Source organism: Rhinolophus hipposideros (genome assembly GCF_964194185.1).
Source record: "Rhinolophus hipposideros genome assembly, chromosome: 16".
In the NCBI taxonomy this organism is placed as follows: domain Eukaryota; kingdom Metazoa; phylum Chordata; class Mammalia; order Chiroptera; family Rhinolophidae; genus Rhinolophus; species Rhinolophus hipposideros.
Genome location: NC_138062.1, coordinates 44,007,894 through 44,018,815, shown reverse-complemented (window position 1 = coordinate 44,018,815; position 10,922 = coordinate 44,007,894). Strand labels below are relative to the sequence as shown.

The 10,922-nt window shown below is 56.8% G+C and overlaps 1 protein-coding gene across 1 annotated transcript; it reads right to left on the bottom strand.

Moving 5' to 3' along the window:
* Positions 1-4,758: 4,758 nt before the first annotated feature.
* On the bottom strand, positions 4,759-8,803 carry REEP4 (receptor accessory protein 4). Its single transcript, XM_081076825.1, has 8 exons — positions 8,315-8,803; positions 7,411-7,483; positions 6,941-7,017; positions 6,729-6,849; positions 6,175-6,288; positions 5,628-5,763; positions 5,353-5,507; positions 4,759-5,264 (listed from the first exon to the last, which is right to left on the bottom strand). Exons 1-8 carry the CDS (start codon positions 8,344-8,346, stop codon positions 5,199-5,201), a joined length of 774 nt encoding a protein of 257 aa, XP_080932951.1. The 5' UTR covers positions 8,347-8,803; the 3' UTR covers positions 4,759-5,198.
* Between the last annotated feature and the right edge of the window lie 2,119 nt (positions 8,804-10,922).

Genomic DNA, 10,922 nt, shown 5'->3' with positions numbered 1-10,922 from the left:
CCGGCCTCCCCCCACCCCAACCCCCACCCTTGTGGCAACGCCTGGGGCGGGGGCATGGGGGAGGGGGAATACCGGGGCGAATTTTCCCAAGACCTGGGGGGAAGGGAGAGCAAGGGAAGTGTGGAGATGCTTTTTGAGCCAGGAGGAAGCTCTGCAGCAGATGCCCCCTTCCGCTATCGCCCACCCACCCACATCCCTGACCTAATTCCTCTTCTCAGTCCTTGCCTCCCCAGTGCCTTTTCCTCTCCGCCACAATCTCTTAGAGGGGCACTCTAACCACCTGGTAGAGAAAGCTACCTCATTCTGCCTTGGTTCAGGACCTTTCACCTAGCGACCCCAGCTCTGGCCCCTAGGATTTCCTGGTCAGCGAGCATCATCCTCTTGCCCAGGCTTCTGTCCCTGACCCAGCTATTGGACATCCCAGTCGGTGATGCCGGGCAGGAGATAAGAGGCAAGGGCCTGAGTATTCATCTCCTCACCCGCCTCCAATGTGAGGCAGTGCCAGCCAGGAGTCCACAACTCACCCCCTACTGTGTTTCCCCGAAAATAAGACCTAAGTGGACAATAAGCCCTAGCATGATTTTTCAGTATGACATCCCCTAAACATAAGCCCTAATGCATCTTTTGGAGCAAAAAGTGATATAAGACTCGGGCTTCTTTTCGGGGGAAACACGGTAGGCTAGGGCTGTGTGAAACAAGGGTCTAACTACACTGCAGCCACAGAGTCTCAGCTAAAATACGACAGCAGCCGGGCCAATGCATGTGGAGGCCGGAGTGGGGGGCAGGGGACCAGGTCATGGAGGGGCTGGGAGGGAGGTGAGTGAGAAGAGCCACTTGAAAGGTCCGAGGGATGATGACGTGGTACAGAGAAGGGGAAAGGGAAGGACACCTGTACCTGGGGACGTGGAGGCGATGCATGAGGCCCTCAGAGGCAGGCATGAACGATGAGGAGGCTGAAGAGTAAGACCAGGGCACCAACCAAGCGGCACATGTGCTTTGCAGGGGGCTGGCCTAGGCTGCTTCATCTCTCCACCCCATGCCCAGCACCGAGTCTGGCACATCTCTGCTCCAGGCCAGTTAGAAGGGTGGCCCCGCCCTGATCTTGCCTGAGGAGGCCGTGGGCACACTGGTGGGTAATGGAAGGCTGGGGGCCATGAGAAGGCCAAAGCATAGCCCAGCCTTCGCCTAGGGGCCAGGCCAGAGAGGGTAAAGGATGGGCCAGGAGCCCCAGGCAGAGGGAGGGAATGCTGGCAGATGTCTAGTGATCCTCAGAGGGGTAGCACAGGCTCTGAAGGAAGCCCAGTCCACACCAATGCGCCGGTCTCAGGAGCACATGTATGCTTGGCCAGAAATGCCACAGAACTTGGAATTCTCCTCACCTCTTCCCCTCTGGCCCCAAGATGTCTTAGAACCCATACAATTGCAGCAGCCATTTGCCAAATGTGTGTCATAGAGACCGTGGCATTTTTCAAGTCTCTGTGATGGGCACCAAGGAGATGGAGGGCACAAAATGAAAGCAAGGACATCCCCACCCTGGAGGAGCTTATACTCACATACTCACTCCATGCATTTGTTCTTTTACCGGCAAACATTTGCTGAGGCCCCCTAGGTTTCAGGCCCCGTTCTGGGCACTGCTTGATGACTACAGGAGTGGGGCATGTTAAAGATTACAAAGCGCTCCTAGTCCCACCCTGGGGAAGTGGGGGGAGCTTCATGGAGGAGGTGACGCTTGAGCTCAGACGTCAGAGAATAAGTGGGCCTTTACTCGTGAACGACAATATTTCACTTGGGCTAAACTATCATTTGTTCCCGGCTGGGATACAAAAATGGATAAGATGCCAGTCTGCTCTTCATGAAGTCACCACGCAGTGGGGGAGACAATCTGATGTGCTCAAGGCAAAAACAAAAGTCCACACCATAACAGAGATGGCATGGTCTTGATGAGCACTCAACTCCAAGAGGGCAGGGGGAGTGATTACAGAGGGCTTCCTCAGGGCCATAAGGTCTGAGTGGGTTTCAAAGGGCAGATAAGAATAGGACGACTTGTGGGGTTAGGGAGGAAGAGCATGTCGGGAACAGCATGGAGCCATGCAACAGTCCATGTTGACGGAGGTGGGCAACACGAAGCAATTTGGGTGAAAGAGAGGCCAGCTGGGAAAGGAGCGTTGGGGAGGGCGATGGGCATCATATGCACAGGACAGGGTGAGCAGGCCAGAGATCAGAAGTCTTAGGAGCTCGAGGAAGGGGTGGCAAGTCAGGGAAGGCCCCTCAGAGAAAGCAGGTCTGGAAGGAAGGACATGACAGGCTGGGAAAGAAAAGACTGGAGGGCCAGAGATTCATTCAGCTGAAGCAAAGGCCTGGAGGCTGATGCTGGAATTAATGTGATGTGCTCAGGAGACAGAAATAGGAGCAGCATGGCTGAAAGCAGGAGTGGTGGGGACACCGGGCCAGGGAGGAGGCTGGGGCGTAAAGCAGGAATCATGGACCTGAGACAGTATCACCAATTCAGCCTGGGGACCCAAGTGAACCTGCTGCTCACTCTAAGGCCCCATTCTAGGAATGAGGGCATGTGTAGACCAGCTCCCATGAAAGCTCTCTCACCGCCCTCGCCCCCACAACATCAGGCCTCCCCCCGCCAGCTCCCTCTCCCTTGGAGTTTTTGCTTCATTTTACCCCATTCATCACAGGCGTCTCTGTTTTGTTCCCTCTATCAAGGCTGCTTCTGGTCAGGCTTGCATCAGGAGAGGGAGCCCCAACCCATGGGTAGCACAATTGCTTCACCTCTCTGAGCCTCAGTTTTTCCATCTGTAAAATGAGTATAACTCCTACCTGACAGGCTTGTCAGGAGGATTCAAGGAAATCATCTCTTGTCAGGTGCCCAGCACAATGTTTGATACATCCTAGTTTCCTTCTCCTTGCCTCCCAGGCAAGAAACATCTCATTTACTCTAGTACTGCACAGCAGTTAAGTACACTGACTCTGGAGCCAGACTGCCTGGTTCAAAGCCCAGTTCTGCCACTTACTAGCTGTGTGCCCTCTCAGTGTCTGGTTCCCTATTTGTAAAATGGAGATTATAATAATAGTACGTACCTCATCAGATTGCTGCGAGGATTAAATTAACGTGTGTCAAGCACTTAGCGCAGTACCTGCCGGGGTGGTCACGTTCCAGGTGCTAGCCAGTACTAGACTTCGCATGTTCCAGTATTTGGCAATGTGCCTCATACTTGGAAGATGCTCAATAAAGATTTTTTGAATGAATAAATGCAGAGATAATGCAACAAGACAATGCAAGGGGGCAGCAAGATGGGAAGTCACTGAACACCGAGATGTGAGGAGCTAAACCAGCCTGGCAGATTAAGTGCCTCCCCCAAATAAAGCCCTGATAATCCCCACACCAAGAGTTAATCCAGGGTGGCCGGATAGCTCAGGTGGTGAGAGTGAAGCGCCGAACAACAGAGTTGCCGGTTCGATTCCCACATGGGCCAGTGAGCTGCGCCCTCCACAACTAGATTGAAGACAACGAGCTGCCGCTGAGTTGCCAGAGGGGCGGCCAGATGGCTCAGTTGGTTAGAGCGCGAGCAACAACAAAGTGGCCGACTCAACACCCTCCATAGGATGGTGGGCTGCGCTCCCTGCAACTAAATTTGAAAACTGGCGACTGGACTTGGAGCTGAGCTGCGCCCTCCACGACTAGACTGAAAGAACAATGACTTAGAGCTGATGGGCCCTGGAAAAACACAGTTCCCCAATATCCCCCTCCCCCCAAAAAAAGAAATCTCAAAAAAAAAACGTTAATCCACCTTCCCCAGGTCATTCCAGGGTACCACCCTGTCTCCCCTTTTCACACCCAACACCCTCATCCACCTCTTTGCTTATTGAACAGCAGGATGGAAGAGCAGCTATGGAGGTGGAAGAGGGGAGCAGCCCTGGGTAAAACCAGCATCCAGGGGCAGGAGAGGGCAGAGCCTGACTGGCTGCCCCAGGATTAGGGTAAGGGATAGGGTGGAGGCAGCCCAGGCACAGAGCCTGAGTTTCAGGATGACACAAGAGACTCTGTGGTTGGGGCAGGCTGAGGACCAATACCCATGGGCAGCAGGGAGCAGCAGCAGAAGGGCCATTGCAGGCCAGGCCAGAGTTCTGCATGGCCCCTCCAGCCAGCCAGCAGCCAGGCCCCTGCAGGGCAAGGCTCTGGCGCGCCTCCGAGCCCCACCCTCCGTGACCTGGAAGCTGGGGGCAGCCCAGACCCTAGCAGCTGCTGCCCTCTCGCGGCCACTCTGTAGAGACGCCATGCTCCCAATCAATGTTATCTGAGTATTTCTTGAACACAATGCCCCTGAGCTGCCTGGGGACCCCTGAAGGCCCAAGGAAGAAGTCAGTCTCCCAGACGCAATCTGCTCCACAGCTCACAACCTCCCTAGGTCATCACCTTGCCCAAGCCCCCACCACAACTTTGCTCCCACGGATTTCGCTACCTATCGTACAATGCACCTTCTGGTCAAGACCCATCCTGCCTCTCCCTGACTTCAGTCTTTGTAGCCTTTGACCTCTCTCAGTGTTAGTCCCCCACTCTCCCATCTGCATTCTCAGGGGTCCCCAAGAGCTTTCTGTGACAGGACTTGCCCCATCACAGCTCTTTGTCAATGGCTCTCTGCCCCAGAAGACCAGGCCCCTCTGGCAGTGTCTGTCCTTTCTTTAGCCTTCCTCCTAGGCTGTTTAATAATGTGTGCTATGAGGACTGAGAATAGAAACCAGGAGAAACAAAACATTGTTACATATTTATTTATCAAAACTTGCAGAAACCTGACTTCATTCACCAACACAATACACACGAGAACACACACACAGGCCTTGGCAAAGGCTATCAAGTACTTTGAAGGACAAGAAGGAAGAACACAGTTGGGTGGGCTTTGGTTGCATTCACAGGGGCCTGGGAGGTCTCTGGTCCCATCACTCAGAAGGCAGAGGGAGGAGAAAGGCAATAAATAGAACCCTGGGCACAGTCTGCTTTGGTGCATTGCAGGTCATTCCTGTGCATGGCCCGCAGCACCTGCCCCTGGCCCTTCACCAACTGCAAGAGCCAGAAGGGCAGAGCCGGGTAGCTGGTGCAGGCAGGCCTGATGTGCAGCCAGAGGGCCCCTCCAAACAGCCCCAGCGCCCTGCGGAGCACGAGGTGTAAGACTGGGCAGGTTCTGTAGACCCTAGCTGCCCATGTCTGAGGACACAGTCTTTTTCCTTGTCCGGACCTTCAGGGAGCGTGAGGTGCCCTGTGGGAGAGAGAACAGGCACATCATGAGAGGTCCAGGCTGAAGTGCCAGGGCAGCCCACCTCCCCCGTGCATTCCTCGCCACGGACCTCCCGCACCAGCGGCTTCTTCTTGATCACACGCAGGCTCTGGCTGCGGCTCAGAGACTTCTCTCGGGGCCGGGTGGTCGAACGGGGCATGGCCTCTGTATCGGACCATCGCTCATCCTCAGTGTCACTGTCCTGCAGGCCCCCTGCTCGGTACCCTGTGTGGAAGAGAGGGAAGCCAGGGAGGCAAAGCTGGGCATTTACAGTCTGAAAGTCTGGGGCCAAGCCCTGGGGAAGCCACAGTCTGCATGGAGGAAGCCATCGCCCTGCCTACTCACTGATGGGTGGCCTCCGGTGGGGCACCTGGTCCTCCAGGTAGAGGGGATCCCGGTAGGTGGAGACAGGGGTGTCGGGGATGGAGCGCAGGTCCTGCATGGAAAAGCTGCGTAGCCTTCCGGCCAGCGCATCCTGACTCTGCAAGAAAAGGAGAGCCGCTGTATTACCTGAGGAAGGGGGCAGGGCTCCTAGCAGGAAGGGGCTTCAGCCAGGGCAGTTGCCCAGGGAAATCAAGGGCTGACCAAAAGGTAAACACCGGGGAACAGGCCTCAGAACTGAAAGCAACATGGCAACCTTCTAGCCCCAGGCCTTTGTGGCACCAACTAGAAACTTAAGGCCCAGAGAGCAGGAGCAGCCAATCGCAGTGTGTCCGAGCCAGGGAACTACACACTTCCAGCTCCATGCTCTTGCCAGTACTCCACCTGTCACCTCTTACCCCTGTGCTGATACGGACAGCTGTTATCTCTCAGCACCCTGACAGAGAGCTGGACTCGCCCAAAAGGCACTGGTGGCGGGGAGGGACTGCTGGAGGACTGGGGCCCAGGGCACCTTAGTGGCAGCCTGCACAGCGGCTGTCGCAGCGATGTTGAGGCCTCGCTTCCCAACGCTGAGCACCGTTTCATAGCTGCGCTCCTTGGCCTGCATGATGTATGTGTCAATCTCCTGTAGACGAAGGCAGAGAGAGCTCAGGGGATGGCTCGAGCCACTCTTCTTCTGCAGACCCAGAGAAGCCACTGGCTGCCACGCCTCCCAGCCTACCCCCACCCAGTGGGCCTGAAACCACACCAAGAGCAGGGCTCCACATTTACCTAACACCCACTCCCACACCTCAATGAACGCCCATGCTCCAGCCTCCCCCGACTCCCCGCCATCCCCAAACCAACTTCCAGCTGATGTTTCACACTCTCAAAAGTCCACTCCCATGTGCCCCCATTTGATTATCCCAGAAGCAGAAGAATGCTAGACTCTGTCAAGGTCCCACAGGTAAATAGCAGCAGGGTTGGGATTAGAAACCAGGTGTCCCCCAGTGTCCTGAAGTAAGTTCAGGGCTCTTTCTCTCTCACCCACCCCTGTGCTTCCCTCCCTGCCTCCCCCCGGGGTACCTTCTCATGTCGGGACAAGGACGGGTGGACGAATTTGCGGTAAAGCAGGCTGGCCCCCTTGGTGTAGGGTGAAAGCAGCCACAACACGAAGGCCATCTTGAGCTCATAGTAGAAAGGGAACCTGTTAGAGCACAGGGGGACAAGGTCAACCAGGGAGCCAGGCTGAGGGTGGGTCATCCCTTCCCACTGCCCACAGAGCCCCGCACCCATACCAAGAAATAAAGATGTCGGTGAAGATTTCCACCGCCATGAAGAGTGCAAAAACGATCCAATACATCATCCACCGGACCTGGGAGGGGGCAGGGAGGTCAGAGTCCAGCGACTAACCCTGCAAAGCCAACTCCCCTGTCCTGGGCTGACCCAGCCCTGAGATGCCAGAGAGCCTGTCCCGCTGCATTCTCTTGGCATCTGTATAGCCCTAGAGAGCTGCCTCCGAGAAACTGCCACTCATTCCTGTACCCACCCCCAGCGGGCTTCACCCCTAAGGTCCTGCACAGGCACCCTAATAGCTCATCCTCTACCCATACCCACACTCTGCTCAGGATCCAACGGCCGATTATGCCCCTGGAGGAAGGGGAGGCCAGCTCAGATTGTCCCCATCTTGCCAAGTCCTACCATACCCCCCAAGGCTGTCATCCCATCCTTACCTGAGCCAAGTCCTCCTGCCAACCCCCATACTCACATATTCACGAATGTTCTTGGTCTTTACAGCCTTGTAGGAAGCATAAGCTGGGTAGAGCATCCCAAACACCAGCCTAGAAGAGCAGCCCAGAAAGCAGAGGGGGAATGTGAGGGGCACCATGCCCCCCCCCATTGCCCCACAGGTGGCCACCTCCCCCACAGGTGTGAGGTGACAGTGCCTACCCTGTTCTTCCCGCTTGGCTTGCACAACCTGCATCTGAGTCAGTGCCCTGGAGGCCACCTCCCCACCCTGCTGTTTACAAACATCCCAAGCCTGCCCAGGCCTGTGCAGTGGCCCATGGGTGCATGATAAAGCCAGAGCACACACAGCCCCTCAACAAGGTGGGTGGGAGCCAGTCTTGTGAGCTGGGGAGAGCACCAGGCTGTCCCCTCCCAGGGACATGCAATCAGGTTCAGGGCCGCCAGACCTGGCACTGCCAGGCTGCAGACAGGGATATTCAAACCAGGTACTAAGTTTGAAAGGTGAGGAGGACAAAATGGGGAGGTGAGGCCAGGATGGTGAGTCACGTGACGGCGCATATGGGAAGCAGGCACCTGGCTTCTCCGCCCATAACATGCCACGACACCTTGTGTTTGCCAAGGGGCTTAGGGCCAGCCTGCGGTTCTCCACCCCACGCACCTGTCTGCATTGTGTGTGAGTGCAGAAAGGGCCGACATCAGCCAAGGAGGCTTTGGGCGCTGGGGAGACAAGCTCGCGGGGCCGGAGGCCGGAGGCCGCGTGCACGCCCCAGCCCGCAGATCCGTTAACCTTGGCGGTGAGTGTTGGGGGGGCGGTTGTTGTGACGGAGCTCAGCAAGTCCCCTTTGGCACCTGACGTTCCCAGCTTCCACCCCAGGGGCGGGCTGGTACCCGGGGAGAAGGGGAGTGAGAACGGCCATACTCACACCACCAGGCGACAGATCATCCAGGACACCATCCTGCAGTCTCAAGGGCGAAGGGAGCCCCCAAGAAGACGCCTCGAGAGACGCTCAGGCGGGGCTGGGATGGGGGAATCAGCAGAGGCGCAGGAACCAGGCAGGCGCTCGGGCTGCCCCTTGGCGGAGGCGGAGTCCGCCGCCCCCTAACTGCGCGGGGCGGAAAGACCAGCTGGCTGGGGCGAGGAGACCAGAGCACCCAGGAACTGACTTGGAGCGGAGGCCGGCGGGCGCGCTCTTCCGCCCCGCCGCGCCGCCGGGACAGTTACGGCTCCGACCCGCACGTCCTGCTTCGGAGGACCAGGGGTTCTGCCCTCGGCCAGGCGCCGCTGCGGGTACCGGGCGGAGGGTGGCGGGTCGTGGCCTCCTGCCGTGGGAGTGCCCGCGGTCTCGCGGCGCCCGGCCTCCGCCACCGGCCTTGGGGCGGAGTTTGCAACTCACTTGAAAGTTGCACGGAACTGGGATCTGCCCAATCCCAGGGCTCCTGCGCGCTGCGCAGGCGCAGTGTGGCCCCGGAGGGGGCGGGGCGAGGTCAGGGAGGCGAGCGGCCCGCCCCTTAAAGGGGCGGTGCGCCTCCGACTCGCGGGTGGGGCTCACCGTAGCTGCTGTCCTGTTCCGAAAAATTAAGGGGTGGGCAGCGGTAATCAAAAAGGTGGGGCTGAGGGAGGAGGAAAGGAAGGACTTTCGGATTCCAGCGTTTCGGGGCTCCTGCAGTGGCTTCTCCTTAATGTTTCGTTTGCCCCGCAGTGAAATGGAAAGGGCACGAGATGGGTGTAGGTCCCCTCTTCGAGGCTCAGGCACAACCTGGAAGAAGCTTTAGCCGAGCCAATGCAGGTCTCACTACACTGGGTCAGGAGCTCAGGACGGCCTCAAAGATGCCGAGCTGACCGGAGGGAAAGCCGGGGTGGGGAGAGGGAGCCGGGGGCACTCATCACGGCCGTCAGCCTCACCCAGAGGAGCGAGCTTCAGGAGCTGACTTCCCCCCGGGACCTGCTGGGCAGGCGGCCCGCGAGGATTTGAGAGGTTCTGGGCAGAGCCCCCAGCTCCGCATGCCTTCTTCACCAGAAATGTGACATGCCGCCTCTTCCTGTGAGCCAAGGATACAAACATCCTGGAGAGCTTAATAATCTCACCGACTGCCATGTGATAGTGCATTTTTGTAGGCAGGGTCCCGATTTTTACAAAGATCCTTTTTTTTTTTTTTTACCTTGTAGGAAATACGCTCAGTGATGAAAAGTCATTTGCCCACCATCACCTGGTGGTATTTGTTGCTGGTCGGTGGATAAATGCTTGGCGGGATCAGTCTTTTTTTTTTTTTTTTTTCCGTGTGGCTTTGGGAGGGGACAGGAAACACAGACGCTTCTCTGGGAGGGAGGTGTATACCTGGACGACGGTGAGAGGCTCAAAAGAAAAGGCAAACCCTGCTGCTTCTACAACTTTCCACGTGGGGTTGCATTCAGTGTACCTCTCCTGCTTGGTGCCTCCTTCCTGCCTCTAAACGGGGAGCACAGCATCCCCCCACCCTGCACAGCCTCTCCTCTGCCTCACGGGCTGAGGGGAGGGTGACAGCAGAGCTGCCCAGAGCTGTGGGGGCAGGAAGTGGGCAGTTATTACTTTTTATTGGAGCCATAGTTAACACCCACCACCCCTCAAAAGGATGGCCATAGTAATGATGGGGCCCAGGGAAAGGAGGCTTCTTGGGAATAAATTAAAACACATTGTGATTATACTTAATTATTATCATCAGTTTTATTGGTGTTGCTGAGTGTGAGAACTAGCAGTGAAACTGGCCCTCCGGAGAAACTCCCTCGAGGCCCTGCTGCCTCCCTCTCCCTACCTAACCACCCCCTCGCCTGGGCCTAGCTCCCACCCTGCATTGAAGGAACAAGAAATGCCAAGGGCTAGTATCCTACCGTCCATCTCTAGACACAGTCCTTGGAGCAGAAGGGTGAGACCGTCTCAGTAGGGGACTAGCTCAGGAGGAACAGGGGTAGGGGTAGGGGATGCAGAAGAGGGAAGGGATATTCTTTCTTCAGGAGGTAAAGGTACCTGGGTTGAATGTGTGCGTGTGAACCTTGGGTCCTTTGGTACCTGCCACAGAACCGCCTTCTCCCCTTATGACCTTCCAGAGTCATAATCCTGACCTCAGCATCACAGGCCTCTCTCTACCCCCCTCCCCCCATTCATCGGGGAAAGCTCCTCTGTGTCAGCTATAAGCCGTCCCAGCTGGGACAGTCTCTCACCTGGAGACTTCTGGTCCCGATAACTGTGCTTGGGAAATCTAAGGGACAACTTGTGAGGAGTTTGCTGCTGAGAGCAGGGCCTAGCATGCAGGGGCATGACACTGGCCGGGGTGAGGGGGGGTATCATCCTCCTTAGCTTTGACAGAGTGAGTGGATTCTGCCTCCCATGGCCTTTGGTCCTGAGCTGTTGACACAGTCACCTGGTTACACTGGGTTGCTAAGCAGCTCTCTGGACACATGGATGACCCCCAGGGCAGATGACCAGGCAGGCATAAAGTAGATTTCATTCCCCATGTGCAGAGAGCTGGGCATTCAGGGAGAGAAGTGTCTCCTAT

What these genes read in the sequence shown, in the direction of transcription:
- REEP4 (XM_081076825.1), bottom strand. Translation starts at nt 8,346, where the DNA reads ATGGTGTCCTGGATGATCTGTCGCCTGGTGGT. An exon ending in CCAAGAACATTCGTGAATAT is followed by an intron (nt 7,018 to 7,410) that starts GTGAGTATGGGG and finishes GCCCCCTCCCAG; the next exon opens with GTCCGGTGGATGATGTATTG. An exon ending in AGAAGCCGCTGGTGCGGGAG is followed by an intron (nt 5,265 to 5,352) that starts GTCCGTGGCGAG and finishes TCTCTCCCACAG; the next exon opens with GGCACCTCACGCTCCCTGAA.